The following is a 17388-nucleotide window of genomic DNA, read 5'->3' as shown; positions in this document are numbered from 1 at the left end:
TAGAGGCCGCCTCATGACAATGGCACAATTGCCGCGCAAGCACAGAGATCAAGCCAGCGTACCTGCGTCGCCGCGCGCAGCGGGAGGCCACGGGATCTCAACCACCTGCACCTCATCTCGCACTTCTCCACATTTCGGCTCGACACGCTGTGCCAGCCCTACGATCAAACGGCTGCCACGTGCGGTCCGTGATTAGCTGCTTGGCCATTGGGCCCGGGGTTGGTTCGCGGAGAAGGGGCCTGTCAGGGCGGTGCTTATCTGGGGGAACCTGCGTGAACACCACCGCTCGCACCGCCAACCGGAGGCTCCGGATTGAGGCTCCCCGCTGTTGAGTGGACAGGTGCTCCCAACCCAACGATCGCATGCCACTCCGTTGATGCGGATAGAGAGGTTCAGAAGCCCACCTAGCGGCGTAAGAGCGGTGGTGGAAACTGTCATTCGGCGTCACCATCCAGTTTCGCCGAATCAGTGGACGAAAAGGGCGCGACCCGCCGTTGTTCTGAGAGAACGAGAAGTGACGCGGATGGCAAAAGCAGGCGGATGAGGTCGAGTTGCTATAGATACATGCTTCGAGCCATATGCACCCAGCTTTTGCTTTAACTCCACGTACTGAATACGATCCGAAGAGAATGAAGTACACAGAGCTTGAAAAACTGCAAGCGCCCAAGCAAAGTCCGGCATCCAAACCCAGCGATGCTCCATTGCTATGCAAAACACCAGACAATGAAGAAGGTGCTTTTGACTCTTTTCCTTTTCCCCGCACGATTAAACAAACGCTAGACGGGGCAATATTTAGACAGGAGACGAACGAGCAGACTCGAGACCAAATTTACCATGGAGTAGCAAACAGCCAGCTCACCTCAATGACGCGCGTTTTGCTTGGTGGTTGATGTTTCAGCAGATGACTCGGGTGCGCTTACTGCGACTCCCCACGTCCCCTTCCACCTCTAAACTCGCCCCTAAACCCGCCCCTTCCACGGCCACCGCGGAACCCATCTCCACGATCACCACGGAATCCACCACGGCCCCTGCCTTCACCTCTCGGGCCTCCGCGGCCACGATATCCACCCCGGTGTTCGCCCTGGAAGCCACCACGTCCACGTCCACCGCGAGCATGGTGAACCTCATGGAAGCCGTCGCCACCACCTGTCACTGGCGCTGCATCCGCAACGGCAGGCTCAGTAGGGGTATCGTCAGCCCAGCTCTGTGTGCTGGTCGGTTCCGCAGGCGCGCCGGCCGTCTCAGTCTCAGCTGGGTCGCGGGGGACCATTTCGAAGGACTCGGCTAGTGGGTCGTCCGAGCCGGGAGCTTTGGCATCCCATTGTTCGGACGCGGCAGCGTTCGCGGCACCGTCATCAACGCTGGCGGCTGCAGGGACACTAGGAGCTTCGGGCTCCTCGGTGTCGCCGTTGGTGACTGCGAGCGTTTGGGTGTCCATTTCCGTGAGGCCGGCATTGACGACCGTAGGGTCGCTGGTGGGGAGAGTTTGAGAGCTGGTGCTGGCAGTAGCAGTATCGGCAGCGGAACCATCGGCAGCAGCAGTGTCATCCTCGATTTGTGGGGCTGCTTCTGGGGCTGCTGGCTCGGCTTGAGCGACGTCGTCGACCCAGGCTTCTTCGGCAGCGAAGGGAGCTTCCTGCGTGATGGTTTTCTTGATCTGGGCGTCTGGCGCAAGGTGTCAGCACGCTTCATCTCAGTAAACCCCTTTAAGACCCCGCTTACAGGTGTAGTTGACCAGCACGCCTTCGACGGACGGCACTTGTTCCTCGGCACCGTCGATCAGCTTCTCACAAGCCAAGACGGCGTTCGCGTCACCGCCGTACACCAGGAGCAGCGCGCCCTCAAAAGCCTTGGATTCATCCGACTCTTCATCCTCGCGCGTCCGCCTGTCGGCTGCTTCCCTAAGGAACCTCGACAGCGTAAGCAGCCGCTGCTTAGACGCTTTCTGAGATTCTAGCTCCGTCTCTGCCTTGAGTGTCTCCCGCAGCTTCTCCAGCTCATCAGCATGCGAGCTCTGGAGAAGCTGCTTCTCCGTTGCCATCTTCTGCTGGTAGTCCTCGTCGATCTTCTTGTATGTTGTGAGTTGTTCTTCGAGCTGAGCGAGTTGGGCTTGTAGTGCAGGCTTCTTGAGGGCTTGAGCTTTCTGGTCATTATTGATCTTGCGGGTGGAGACGAGATCATCAAGGGACACGCCGGGGTTCTCAGCAATTATGCTGTCGACTTTCGACATGAGGTTCTAGTGATAGTCGTATCAGCTGCTGTTTGTAGAAGTCGGAAGCTAAGCAGAAGTGTGCACCTACAAGCTTCTTGTTGACATTGCGGATGTTCCTGTAGGCCGTGAGCATCCATTAGCCATGGTAATGAGAGTATATTGTATCCGAGAATGAAGCTCAGTAAGCACTCACTTCTGAACCTCCTTGATATATGAACTCTCCGAGCTGTCTTCCGGGCCATTGGTCTTCCCATCCAGCTCTGGGGACGCCGCGCGCGCCTCAGAGCCCTTGGTTGCTGCTGCCGTAGCAGCTTCAGCCTTGGCTCTCTTCTTGCGAGCGCTCTTCGACTCAGTGGGGGCAGCAGCCGGTGGGCTTGAGACGGTTTCTGAGGACATGCTGTGGGAAGTTGGATTGGTCAAAGTAACAGGGTAGTGTAAAGGATGGATCTTGCGGCTATAATAAATCGTGGAATCGCCTGGCGGGTTTGATGTGCGGTTGTCGCGTGGGACGTGACTGTGTGAGTAGGTAGCTCTGAGCTGTAGACCGGAAATTTCCGCCTGAGCCTTTTCAGGCACAGCTCTTGGCACCAAATGTCGCGCGCCTCGTCACGTGACGTTTCGTCAACTCACGTGACCATCCTGGACGCTTATTAGCACTAAGAATAAATAATTAGAGAACTCACTTAAGGAATAGCGGTAGATCTTATAACTTCTATAAACCTCTATATTATCTATAGAAAAGATCTAATTTATCTATATATAATCCCAGCCCAATGGCTATCCTGCCTTCTGTCCTCATGCGGTCCTGGTCTGCCCAGGCACTCGATCGGTTGAGGAACCCTCCTTCCCACTTGCCGCACCATTGTGCCCGGTTCATGTTCCCTTGCGCGGTGCTTCGTGGCGATACTCGTACTCGCGTGTGATGTTCACAACGGTGCAGAAGGGCTGTTTTGACGATATTAGCTCCTGCGAGGACCGAAGGGATTCGAGATTCGAGTGGCAGTTCGGATGGCTTGGTTGAAGGTATGGACGACGGTAAATTGTTGCTTGTCTGATTCGGTTGGTGGCCCACCGAAGGGACTGAACAGACGCTGTCAATCACGATGCATGGGATGGCTCACGGTCGCGGTTGGCGGCCACGGTTCGCGGTTCCTTGATCTGGTTGGCAATCGTGATGGTGCCCTTTTCTCGTTCAGGTTGTTGTGCTCAGTGGTTGGCCGGTGTGGCGCCTTATTGAGCTGCTAGCTTGCGGCTCAGCCATTGCCTTCGCGTTCATAGCCTTGCCGTTTGGATGAACTCATGTTGCTATGTCGTCCTCGAAAGGAGTGCACCCCTCTACAGCCGATGGTGTGCGGATTAGGCTTCTGCGGAGTGTGCTTGCTCAAGTGGTAAAGCTGACTCTGGAGGACACGGGATAGTTTAGCTTTCATCCACGGGCGGTGGTTAAGAGTCGTTCCGATAACGCATTCTTCGCGTTCTCCTTTAGTACGGTGCTTCCACACGGCTAGGTCTGTAGTCTGTGCGCCCAGGATTCGGCTTAGGTGGCAGGCGCCGCCAACGCGGTAAACAAATAAGATAGCTTAATCCATAGTTGGTTCTTCTTGCTCCCTTGGCACGCCCAGCCGACAGTACCGCGGTCTAAGGGGGCGGAGTAAAACTAGATCTGCGTTGCTCACTCAGCACCCCAGCGAAAGATGCGGCGGAACTGCACACCCTTGCCACGCAGAGACGACTCCCACTCCGCACTCGGTCGCACGCACCTAGAAACTACGTGGACTGACTACAGTAGGGGACTGGACTGGACTGGATGACTGTATTGGCGAAGCCCTGGTGAGCGCTGTCTAAAAGAGGTGGCGGCTGCGGAAAGAATCAACATAGAAAGGCGGCACGAAGTAGCGATGGCGCTGGCTAGATTCTCTAGCTCGAGCGGAGAAGAGCAGGGCGGATTGGTCATGTAGGGACGGAGATAGAGACGGAGACGGTATACAGCCTTACTAGCGGCCTCGCTGCCATCTAGCGTACAAGAAGACACAACGCGATGGCGCCGACACAAGCAAAAGACCACAGCGCCACTATCGCCACGGTGCCGCATAGTGGAAGACTAACACGAAGCGTGGCATCAATAGCATAGCGAAGGAGATTGGTATGAAGAGGCTGTGGCCTTAATACTGCATGATCGATGGTCGGAAAGTGATATATGTAGGCGATAGCGTCCCTACGATGCTGTATAGTGGAAGGTTGATATAAATAGGGCATGGCGCCGCGCCGCTGCGATCCGCGAAGGCGATTAACACAAAGAGACCGTTACATCACTGCGACCCGGCGAACGCGATAATAGAGATTGACACAGAGATGCTATAGCGCCGCTGCTATGCCGTACGGCGGAAGAAGTGACACAAAGCAGCCATGGCGTAGATGATTGAGCGAGCAAGACTTAACACGAAGAGGCCATATAGTCGCTACAGCCGGCGAGTGTGACGAGGAAGAGATAGCCGCGCTGCAACCTAGCGCAGAAGAGTTAACACGAGGAGATCATGGCGTCGCTGCGATCGGCGTAGAGTAAGAAACGCAGCGGTGCTGGCCAAGCTTGGGCGAAGACGAGACCATCACGCTTATTGAACTATCTGGAGCGAGTGGAGAAGAGGCGGTGTCGCCGATGCCGTTGAGACAGAGGCGCCAGTCAGGCAACTCGTTTACTGGACTTGCTGGGCTGGCGGCGCTTGCAGTAAGGTGCATCCTTCCCCTCCAAGTATGCATTAATAACTGGACTCAAGATGAACCGGAAACGGCATCTAAGGCTTGACTGAGACATTTGTCTAACCGTGTGGTGGACATACAGTTCATCAAGCGGTGATGTTCCGATCAGAATACGCTATTGGATCATGGTTAGGATTTCTTGGGCGTTGATGGAACATGGACGTGGATGTAGAGGATCGCTAAGTGCCGTTTATTGATTTGGAGTAGGCGCAGTAGCAGTGTGGATAGATGACTGCGAAAGGCTAATGTTAAAGGACGCAGTTGGTCTCGATGAAAAGACTTTGCTTGCTGCTCTCCGTCAAGCGCTGGCATACACTCATTCGTTATGTTCGTGCCGCCGTGGACAGTAGGCGGTTGTACAAAGTCTTTTGCTTAGTTATGCACGAGTGAGTGTTGCGGAGCGCGCTGTGAGGTAGATGGATAGCCTCGAACAGCACACAGCAAGGCGGTCGTATGTAGGCGCATAGGTTATGATGATTGAGAATCGATTGATGATGCGATCTCAGGTTGGCAGTATTTTTATCGAAGCTCTTTAGGATTTGGCTGACAGAAGAGTAGGAAAATTCGATATAGCTCCGTTGGCACCGTCTTCGAGTGGATCTATTGTTGATAGCTTAGGATCCGAATTGTGGGTTGAAAGACGGTGAGCCCCAGCACCACGGCAAGGTGGAGCTCTGCTAAGGTCAAAAGCCCTTCCTCCACTGGCTCGGGTTTCCCCTACTACTCGTCGGAGCGAGCTCAACGACTACCAGCGCCCAGTGGGTTCCGGAACTTTTGCCTGCCAAATGTATGCGCGGATCCGAGAGGAAGCCTCGTCCAGCGGCTCTCCGGGTTGTCAAATAGGTCGCAGGATACTAAACATCGTACGTTTCCACAAAGTGTGCCAGCTCCGGATACTAGCCACGAAGTGCTAGCGTGACGGATACTATTGACGACTTACGTTTCCACGAGGGTTGCAGCGTTACTGGATCCTAAGGAAAGGCGGTGGCAGTGCTCCGGGGTGTCAAACCGAAGCTGGTTGGTCCAGGATAGTCCCTAACCCTGCCGACCCGAGATCCAGGTATTTTCTTCCCTGGCTCTGGGCCAAAAGGACTCCAGGTTGTGGCTAACCATGGAGTGTCGCGTCATGAAGTTACAGTAGCCGATATAGGAGAAGCAAGTTAAGCTCGGGTAGCTGGATAATAATCTTCAGCCGGAAGTTTATTGCGGCCTCGAAGACCCCGGCCGCCACCCTTCTGTCTGTTAACTTCTCTCCATATATCCACAAGGCGAGTCACGTCCGGAGAAATGACCCGGCCCGATAAATGGTCCAATAACTCATCACCGGTAAAGGCCATTACTGACCCAAGTCCGCGAAATGGGGTTAAGCGCGGATGATCAGTCATGTCGATGATGAGGTAATACTGGAACACTATCTGTAACTTCACTCGGCCGTTCCACATCTCGAGGAAGCTCTTCAACGCGGTATTGCTGCTTGTCAGGCCGTCTATGCCGCGTGATACAACAGTTATGGAGCTATCGTGCGGAACCGTTTCCATCACGCTGTTAATAGCGGTGACGAAGGTGGCCTTGCCTTTAGCCTAATTAGTGTTACAGTGCGATTAGCGAGTCTCGCAAACCCCCTTCACCCACGCAAAACTGTGAGGCCGAGGAGCGTTCGCAGCTAGGCGCCAGCCTATAATGCGGCCTTCTTCTCTGCGCCGCTCGCGGTTCTCCTCAACATTCATCTAAGGCAGCGGATTACGCCGCTGCTAGGCTTCGGTACCGCGGACCAGTACGATCCCACTTATCTAAAAAACGACCAAGCAGTACTCCCCAGTTGGCTGGACCTGCAAAGGCGGGAGGGTCGGCAGAGGAGAAGGAGGCGGCAGCGGCGGTAGCTCTTGCTCTAGTGGGAGCGGATACGATAGCAGCGCGCCAGACCACCTCGAAAAAGGCTCAGATAAGCTGGGCAAGTTAGCGAGGAGTAATAGGAAAGCGAGGGGTACATTGCGAGGACATACAGCGGTCGTTGCGGCGCGTATAGCCGCAGGACCTCTAGTGTCGGCGTGGGCGAGCGCGACCAGGGGACGAAGGGGACGAAGGGCTCCGGTAAGCCAGAAGGAGTCCTAGCCCGACAGAAGGGGGAGGGTGTCCGCCAGAACTCTTCGCGCAGCCGTCTTGGTGGCTTCCTCTTCTGCTTCTTCTTCAGCGGTTCTTCCTACAGTTCTTAGCTTCTAGGTCTACCTCATATACTATATGCTCATATTCTATCCATACCCTCTCAGCTATCTCAACAGAGCTGTGGTTTATCATATAAGATTTCTCGAGATCAAAAAAGGATTTCAAAAGCTTCTTGTATACTATCACGTCTATCTAATGTTCAAATCGGTACACTTAAGGTTGTTCAACCACCCCTGTCGTTTTCGCCACGCCAAGCCCTTTCCAGATCACACTAACTAGAGAGGCCGCTCCTCTTTTTTGTTTTGATTCCTTAACGGCGACCGTTGTGGAGCGATAGAGCGTCGCCCAGTATCACTTAGGGACCTCCGTACTCTATAGCGAGAGGCTAGCAGTGGTATGCCCAGTCTTACTTGGGATTCTCTATCGGCTTCTTTATCCAGTCGTCCACGCAGAAGGCGAAGGCAAGCACTTCGGGCTGCTAGAGCTGGATATATTAGCATGCATTACGTTTTACTCTATATAGGCATACTTCTCTTTCCTCTCTTCGAGGGTTTCTTGCTTTCTGGATTAAAGACAGTTGCATGTCACTGCCCAGTTCCACTTGGGAGTGTGAGCAACGAGAGTCTTACAGCGTACGCCCAGTCTTACTTGAGGTGCCTATTAGTCTCTACGTCAGATCTGGATTGCTTGCGAGTAGTGGGTTATTAGTGGGCATTGTATTTCCTCTTTCTAAGGGTTTCTTGCTTTCTGGATCATCATGGGCCATTGTACGGCGTCGCCCAGTTTTACTTGGGGGCGTGTCGGCAGTGCGAGCTTCGCAGCGCACGCCCAGTCTTACTTGGGGTGCTCTCTTAGTCTCTCTGCCCGATCTGGATTGCGAGTAGTGGGTTACTAGTGGGCATTATATTTCCTCTTTCTAAGGGTTTCTTGCTTTCTGGATCATCATGGGCCATTATACGGCGTCGCCCAGTTTTACTTGGAGGCGTGTCGGCAGTGCGAGCTTCGTAGCGCACGCCCAGTCTTACTTGGGGTGCTCTCTCAGTCTCTCTACCCAATCTGGATTGCTAGCTTCGCCGCAGACGAACAGACGCGCTACTTTACGTGGGCGTCGCAGTTCGCAGTACTCTATCGGTGGTGTGTGGGCCTACTGGGGGCAAGGAGCCATGGCGCAAGCCTGTCTCCGTGTAGTCGGAATTGACGGAGTCGTTTCTACCAGCAGTGAAACTAAAATGGCGGTACGCAACTATAAGTGTAAGCATCTTATATCCAGCCTTCAGCCTTCGTAGTCAGTAACCCCAACCTCTCCTATCCATAGAGGCTGCTAACTCTTTCTACAGAAATCACCCCTCATATCTACCTGCTCCCCTTCCTTCGCCTAGCATCCTTCTCCTTCATGTTCCTCACGGCCACTCGCCTCGACTCTAGCAGCAACCGGCCACGGCGCGTTATACAATCTAAAAATACCTTCCGTTACTCCTCTAGTTTCTCCGCCGCCTCACCGCCGTAGCGCGTAGCCTTCCGCTAGGCAATCTGCGTACACGCGTACACGCGTACACACATACGGGAGTGGTGAGTGGTGTGCTAGGCGGTGCTGATACTAACTGTGCCTCGCCTTCGCCGCGGTGAGTAGTGGGTACTCGGACACTGCGGCAGAGTAGTGTTAGAAGAACAAGCCTTCTAGAACCGAAAGCTGCCTGAGTTCAAACTAGGTTTTGATTCTCTCTGCGTCTTCATTTTTCTCTCTAGTCTTGTCATGATGTTCATGTTTAGTCGAGGACCAGATTTCCTTCTCAGTTTTATTGTGACGGATATTTTGATGTTCGGTTCTCGCTTACCATTATCGTCACTCCTGAGTTCGCTATACAAAAAACAAATTCACAATTTCATCTGCGGGCTGTTTCTCTTTTCTCTTCCGACTCAGGCTCACTGCCTTCTTCTGCCAGTTCCTCATCTGGCACGAGCAACGGACTAATTCCCGGCTTTAGGGGGTTTCGGACCGTTTTGCCTTATCCCTTTGTGGCTTCCAGTTTCCATTTCGATATCTACCGATCCTGCGCTGTCGCCACGCACACCTTATTTCTCTCACAGTAACCGATGTTCGAAATTCGCCTTCCGCTCGCATACCGACAACAACAATACTGGTTAAGGTCACTCATATACTTTCGTATTCCAAAGTGCACTGCCGCTATGCCGCTCCGGTCTTGCTCCACTATACCCATCGAGTATTGCACCCAACGCCATCTTGGAATCACCGACGCTCTCAAGTTCATTTGCCGCAATCTCTCTAGTCTCTCTAGTCTCTCATCCTTTGCCGCTACCACTCAACGTAAAAAGGTCCAATCACCGGTCTTTAAGGCATACGCCGTAACAGAACCAACCACATTTCACCTCACATTAAACAACATCCACTCCATACCGCAACCGCACCAGCAGCACTATTTGCGAACGCTATAGCCGGAACTCTACATCCTCCTCGCTCGCTACGCTTATAGGCAGCATCATAAGCGCACCCTTATAAGCACCGTAGACGTCCAAATTACTATTGGGTCATTCTAGCTCAACCTTACTCCTATAAGCTGAAGCCGATACTGTATAAGATCACCTATTATTCGTACCCGTTAAAGAGGGAAGGCTCCTTCCTATCGGCCGGCATTCAGCGGTCTTGGCCCGTACCTAAAGGTGTATGTCTTTCCTTCACTAAAGAGCCAGGTGAAGCAGCCTAAGGATCAACTCTAAAGATATTAGAATCCCTTAACTAACATACAACATAGCTGCACTAAGAAACTAGAGGCTAGAGCGTCAGTATCCGCAGAACAGCTACATTATCTACACCTTCGCAGGATAGACATTTCCTCTTACCCCAGTCACTATTTTCATCGCCAACCACTATAGCCTCACACAGCCAAGGATGAGCTTGGAGGCTCGACGAAAATATTGCACAAACCTACCGACACGCGGTCAAGCGCCGACGGCAGAGGCTTTTGGCTACTACACGCGTTGACCTCGCATATCGTCCTTTCGAATTCAGGTCTCATCTCTTAGCATCGACGGACGTCATCACAATCACCACTTACACCGTTAAATCATTCCAACACCATCTCACTTAGAAGGCGAGCCCGTAGGCTTTTAACAGAGATTTTTATCAAGCCCGCTATTATGCCGGTGGGTGCCGGCAGTCTTCGACCACTACGCGCGTTAAGTTTAACATCGACTTCCTTTCGCACAGATCTCTTCTTAGCTATAAGTACTATCACGTTATCTGCCAACACGCTTCAAGCCGAAGTGCACAGGCAATAGCAGGATACTTTCAAGCTCATTAGCAAACCGCGAACCGTCGCCAGCGATATGCAATCATCGTAAGTCTAATCTCTGCGCCCGCGACCCGCCCCCAATCTTTCCCTCACTAGCAACTAACACTATTAACGAGCCTAGCAGCGAGCTACAGGCTAGACTTTAAGCCCTACATGCTCTTATCTACAGTCGCTAGAATGCGTGCTCTAGCAAAACTGCGCCTCCGCACCGCCCTCAGCAATCCAGCCAGCAGCGCCCTGGCAGCGGGAACCAACAGCAAGTTCGGGGCCGTTATCGCGTAGGACCCTGCCTTGTCTTCTACCTCACCCAACCTTCTCCCCACCCACAACCAACATCACCACCTTCAGCATCGTCAATCTCGCTACTTTAGACTATCAAGCTCTCAGGCTCAGCGAGCCATCATCAGAGCTTGCTTACACTCTCTAAAGACGCGTTACTACACCACTTTTAAGTCCTTCCTAACGTTTTTCAAGACCTTATTAAGAAGCTTACCATATAGATAAAGCTACTCCTCAAGCTCTCTAGCTTCGTCCGAAGCACAGCTTATACCTATCTTTAGGAAGTGAGCATTAAGCCGGTCACATTAACGGCGACCAACCACAAAGAGGTAGATAAGCTTATCCGCGAACCGCTATTATCAACTCTTTCTCATTCCGCCTCAACTAATGTTACCTAACCCACTATTATCCTCACTTAGACTTCTACCAATCCTCCTATCGCTATTCCCGCAGTTCCTTCGTCAGCACAATCACTATAATAAGACCATGCAAGCCCTAGGCCCCTAGCGAGCAAACGGGTCCTCCCTTTCGGCGGCAACACGCGCAGCAGCGAGATCGATCACATACGCCAGTACTCTAGACAAGAAGATCATCCGCGCCAACAAAAGCAGTGTTCTTAATCGCCCGACCGCCAGACGGACGAGGGTCCAACGCCCGTCTCGACCGTCTCACCGTTTCAACGATTTAGACGATTAGATGACCTGCTAACCGGTTTTAATAGTCGGCTAGCCATTTATAGAAAAACATCACGAGTCTTGGCAGGTGTTGAACCCGGTTTTCTCATCTAAACGTGTCTATCCACAAACTCAACCAGCCAACGCCCTACCCAAACCACCCCCCCAAACCTCACCACCACCCTCGCATGCTCCTACTGGTCCTACCAACCTTCCTCTAGTTCCTCCGCCAAAGCCGCTGCCGCAGCGCCAACGCCGTGATGCTCCCACGACCGGATACACTGGGCAGCTTGCACAATATCAGGATTTAGCCGGTTGCGACGGTCGGTCACCATCAAACCAGCTAAGCTGAAGATACGCTCTGGCTCTGAGCTCATTGCTGGGATTGAGAAGAGATCAAGCGCCATCCTCGCTAGTTTCGGGTAGTTGGTAGACTGCTGGACCCAATACGCAATAGGATCCTCGCATCTAACCTGTTCAACTTCCAACCAGGTGGCATATTCATCAAGAGCCGTGGTGTTGGCGGCGCCGGCGACCAGTCCCTCAGCCATATCGGCCTCAAACTCGTCGATCTCTTGTGTTGGCCGTTGAACAACTGGTTCGGCTTGTCTTAAGCTGTATTCATCAGTCCAAAGCTGATGAACTCTCTGTCTACCAGCCTTGATCCAATCATCGCGACCCCGCCAACGGTTTTCAATATACTGCCACTTGTATTTCGGGTGGAGGATAACCGCAGCAAGGTAGGCTGGACTCTCGTCAAGCAGCGCATAATACTGATTTGCCTTTTGCCAGGCAAGCTCAATACCCACACGGAAGTGATCCTCTGGATGGTGTTCATATAGCCCCTTAGCATATTTAAGCTTCTTCAGCAGGTGTTCGAAAGCCGCGATAACTGTCCAGAGATTGCCAGACGCTTGGCTAGGTCCAGGGCGTCCTTCAAGACTCTTGGTGACACGCTCCATTGGATGAAGAAGTTCACGATATTGGATCAACACCCCCCAATCCTCTACCGTTAGCCGGTCCATAAAAATCGACATCGCAGGCCCGTGGATATCCTTTGGCTTATGTCCTTCCCGCAAACGTCTAGCACAGCGCCGTGCCTCTGCGTCAATCAACTCGTCAATCGCGTTGCGGAGTAGGATACCGCGCTTAATCATATTAAAGGTAGAGTTCCACCTTGTGCCGTTGTCTTGAATCAAGTCCAGCAGTGTTGACTGGCCACCAGTATCCTCCTTCGGCAAATCCCTATCAACTCGGCCTTGCGCTTCATAAAATCGCTTTTTGCGCTGCGGTGAGCGGTAGATCCAAACAACAAGGTTATGTAGCTTGCTAACCGGTCCCTTAGCCCGCCAGAGTACTAATTGGTCGAGTAGCTCCGTCGATGTAGCTGTTTGGATCTCAAAGCTATTAACGTCCTTGCCGAACAACGCCTCCCTTGCAATAAGGTTGATAATATGGCCCATGCAACGCAACCTGCGGCGGAGGGGATTGAAATTGAACCGGTCAGCAAGCTCCTTCATGCAAACGTCGTTGTTCGAAGCGTTATCCAGCATAAAATAGCCTAGCTTGGCTTCGATCCGGTACTCCTCGACGACACGCGCCACTGCCGCTGCGATATTCAACCCTGTGTGGCTATCGTCTTGCTCCGGTAGCGCCAAAAGACACGTCTTTGCAGCATACTCGGCGTCAACATAGTGGACGACGATACCGTTAAGGCTGAGAAGGTTCCTTGATGTCCAAAGGTCAAAGGATATATGAATCAAGCCTGGTGCCGCCTGAAGCTCCGCGATCACGCTCTCTTTTAGTAGGTGATAATCCTCCAGGATCCAGTGGCGTACTGAGTTGGCGCAAGGGATTGAAGCTTCAACACGCGGCTGCAGATAAACAAGGAGCTTGTTGAACCGCTCGCTCTCTATCTGATGAAACGGCACGTTGTCATACACGATCCATCGAACAAGGAGCTTGCGAAACGTGCTGTGGTGGTAGCTACCCGCAAGCTTATTAATAACCGCTTGGTCGCGAGGGTTGTTGGCGTCAAGACCAAGCCGGTCAATGAGGGTAAGGTCTAGCCGCTGTCTCTTGTTACCCGTCTCGATCTTGCCGATCTTGCTGACTTTATGGTGTTCTAGCAGGTGCCGAATCACACTACTCCCCCCTCGATCAGCTTGGTAGATATGCCGCGGTACAACAATAGCGGCGCTTTGAGGATTATCACCAAGCTGTGCATTGCGGCTAAAGGCAGAGGCGCGCTGAAGATCTGTTGGCGCGGAGGGGTCGGATAGAGCGGTGGTTAGCCGCGTTGATGAGGCCGGAGTTGATTGAGGTAGTTGGGAGCTTGACGGCTGCGCCGCTTGAGAGTCTAATAGCCGAGTCTCTTGCGAGTCTTGGTTATTTGGAGTATCTTGAGTATCAAAAGACGAGTATAGGGTATATTGGCTAGCAGAGGGGCCTGCCATCACGGTTTTGGTGAGTGATTGAGTGAGAATTGAGGTTTTCAGCAGCTGATATTACGTGAGAGAGCAGTATTTAACTCCACCAAACCCTCCCGACCAATCACCGCGCGCATAACTCTCTATTAACCAACCACCACGCCTTATTCAAGACCTCCGCTCTCCGACAGAGCTCCACCTATGCCAAGAGCCTCACCACCAGGGTTCCGCAGCCTTATAGCCTAGCGGCTCGTCTAAAGGGTTTCAGTCGGGCCGTTTGAGAACACTGCCTAGCGACAGCGACCCCGGTGCAGTTGCCTAATTTTAAGGTTGTGAGAGCGAAATAATTGGCAAAGGCTCATTTGTGATAGTAGTAGCCGTGTGAGGCACATTCCGGCACAAGCTATAATCTAGCTCAGCACGCCAGAGCAGTCACACCAAGCCGCTGACACCGTCCAGATCTACCGCCTTACCGGTACCTGACGCTCTTTCCCAGCCGCGGCCCACAGACCTCGCCACGACAGCCGCGCGCCCTCAGTCAGCTACATCGTTTGCAACTCCCGTTCCTCTTATCGCTCCCACAGGCAGTTTGGCTAGCAACGCCGTAGCGGCGGACATCCGCAACAGCCTCAACATCACGCTAATGCCCATAGCCAAAGTCTCCATAGAGAGCAGAAACCGAAAACAGCTACTTGAACGGGACTCCACGTTCTTCACAGAGTAGGCTGCTCCCGGGACCACGCGGCATTAGAAGATCACGTAACGTATACTCCGGACATTGATAGGGCGCGTAACACCGTTGTGCCCTTTTAGACCTACTGTAGTCAATCTCTTCATCTCTCTCTCAAGCGTCTCCATAAACCTCATTTACTTAATTCAATACCGCGCCGAGTCCTCCGCCTGCATATTAGGTCACACGTTTAACCCTTTCCCTCGGCTATAGTAGATATAGTAGGACAAGACCGTTCTCGTCTACCGCAGCAACGAGTTCCACTTCTGTATTAATATTAGAGCTAAGCGGACACTTGTGCTTGTTCATTCGATCAAAGCAGAGAAACGGTTTAGTGGGCCGTTTGTTGGGCCTCTGTCCGCTATGTATCGACGCGATTGGCACGGTATCATCTTACCTATCTCATATTAACGGAAATCCAGCTATCGGCTAGATTGCATATCCTTATTTACCCGGACTTTATCCTACGCCGCAATAAGATTATATATAGTCTAGGCCCGAAGAGGGGCGATATCGTATATCCTCCGTCCTTCTATTTTCTCCTAACCAGACTCAATACAAGGCTTACAGTGTATTACCTGCTCCTCACCTTATCTCCATAATATAACGTGACTTTGAACGAGTCGGATAGTAAGCATCTCTTCCTCATTCCATCCCAGTGAGTTTTAGCTAACATGTATGCCCTTAGTCGTTTAGAGCCCTCACTAGAATCCGCCGGTACCCTCTCGATACGCCGAAGCCGACCACAACAGCGGATAGACGTATCGGGGAAAGAACATGATATTAAACAATTAAGTGTATAGAAAGCATCGCATCAGCCTATCTAAGCAGGAGCTAAAGGGCACAGTTGTCTACAACATAATGCACATTTTCCACCCCAGAAACCTCCTCGCTCGAACACCACCTCGTGCCTACTTCCTAGTTAGGCCAGGGCAATCGGCACCGATGCAGGCCAAAACACCCAAAACCCCTCTACGTCCTACTATAGTCATCCTCACATACGTAACGGGGCTTACTATTAACCATCTTATTAAACGTAATAGTGCTCGTGCGCCTCAATCTCCATTAGCTCTCACCGGCAGGCAGACCTCATCAACAACCACCTCTTCGACTTAGAGCTATCATCAACTGCTATTCCCACGGAGCTCACTCAGGTCGAGTACAAAAACGCTATCCATACCTTCCTCAGTATGCTGCGAAGATCGAGGAGCACGGCGAGTCTTAACAGGAATCACGGCACCAGAATAAGCGTTCTGCGGAGAGTAGAGCCCAGAGCCCAGGATAAGGCGCGACAGAATTAGGACGAGGCGCGATTGGACCAGGACAAAACGGGCCAGCAACAGCGTAAAATGCACTTGGCCTTTGAGCGAGATCGTCGTCAGGTCGAACCCGGAGAACTTGACGATTGATGCGTGACAAATGCCCCCCATAGGCAGAAGGGTTTGCCAAGGCCACGGGGTTAGGGTGTGGATCGTTAAGAGCGAAGTTCTTCCAGCCGCTCATCTGCGTCTCACTGGCACGAACGCGAGGCGCGAATAGAGGCCGAGGAACAAGCTGGACGCGCTGCACCAGACTCACGCGAATAACGCGACGCCTTCCCCAACAAATCCCTACCACTTCTTCTACGGCTGGTAGAACTTGTCGTAAGTCAAAACCTTAAGTTGCCATGAACAAAAAGCTAACATCCGTGCAGCGCCGAAACGGTGTGGCGGACGCCCACAACATGCCTGCCATAAGGTCGTCCACCCGCAAGTCGAGTCGCACGTCAAGCCCCTTCGTTCGGTCCACGAATAACTCCCCCTTGCCACACGATGGTAGCATCGAGGATAGCTCGTAGCAGGGCGAAGACTTGCCGAGCATAATCGAGAGAGTATAGTGCTCTGTCTAGCTATTGCCTCACTTCATCTCCTCTCCCGAAACACCGGTCATCACGCGTTGCGAGCAACAGCGCGCTCAGGACAATCAACGCACTCACCTTCATTGCCGATGAGGAGGTTGGTGAGGTCTTGCCGCCAGGGTGCTTGAGAGACGGGTTGATGCAAAGCCCATGGAGCCGAAGGCCTGACTGTTTTATCTTAAGCTACAACTTCTGCCACCACATTGTATGCTGAGAACCCGAACTCCGCAATCCACAGCGGTAGGCTCGCTCTAGGCTACCGCACAGTCTACGCTCTAAATATATCGCGAATCTTTTATCCCTCCACACCGTGCCGGCAGATGGCAATCGCTATTTCGGAGACCATCTCACAGTATCCGCTGCTGTGTTCAATCGCCAGCGGTCTCACGGCGCGTGAGCTGTTTGCGCTGGCCCGCACATGCAAAGAGCACTGGCTGTGCATCCATTAGAGCGACACAGCACTAGCTATACATCCATCAAAACAAACGACACAGCATGGAAGAACCTCAGGAAAGTCACCATATGCGACGCGCAGCAACCACCCAAGAGCTTAATCGGCAAGAGGCCTCATCAACTATATCTCAAGCTAGCAGCGACACCTCCTCTTTTCGTCCTCAAACCATAGTGGCTGCTCCTTTAAATAAGGGCAAAGGTCCTGCAGTCGAGCAAGATGACATGCTTGAAGAAGCTCAAGCATTTCAAGTGTCCATGGCCAAGGCTAAACCCCCCTCAAGATCAGTTCCGTCTGTGGTGACCGTGGTGGCTCGGTGGCCTGTGCTAATCCCACCTCTCGTGGAGTCTAGCACATCAGAGTATTGTTGCGAGTCGTGGTGGTCTCGCGAACCGTGGCGGCCCAGCGACTCATAGTGGTCTACCGTGTGGCACTAGAGCGGCGTACGTACGTTCAAGCGAGCCATGCTTCTACCAAACCCGCCT

At 52.7% G+C, this 17388-nt stretch overlaps 1 protein-coding gene across 1 annotated transcript; it reads right to left on the bottom strand.

Annotated features, from left to right (window-relative positions):
• Positions 1-916: 916 nt before the first annotated feature.
• Positions 917-2608, bottom strand: W97_00948 (uncharacterized protein; the record flags this gene model as incomplete). Its single annotated transcript, XM_007778859.1, has 4 exons — positions 917-1665; positions 1723-2236; positions 2301-2328; positions 2406-2608. 4 exons carry the CDS (start codon positions 2606-2608, stop codon positions 917-919), a joined length of 1494 nt encoding a protein of 497 aa, XP_007777049.1.
• Between the last annotated feature and the right edge of the window lie 14780 nt (positions 2609-17388).

Source organism: Coniosporium apollinis (assembly GCF_000281105.1).
Source record: "Coniosporium apollinis CBS 100218 chromosome Unknown supercont1.3, whole genome shotgun sequence".
Taxonomy (NCBI): Eukaryota; Fungi; Ascomycota; class Dothideomycetes; genus Coniosporium; species Coniosporium apollinis.
The sequence above is the reverse complement of the archived record's forward strand: the minus strand, read 5'-3'. Positions and strand labels throughout refer to the sequence as shown.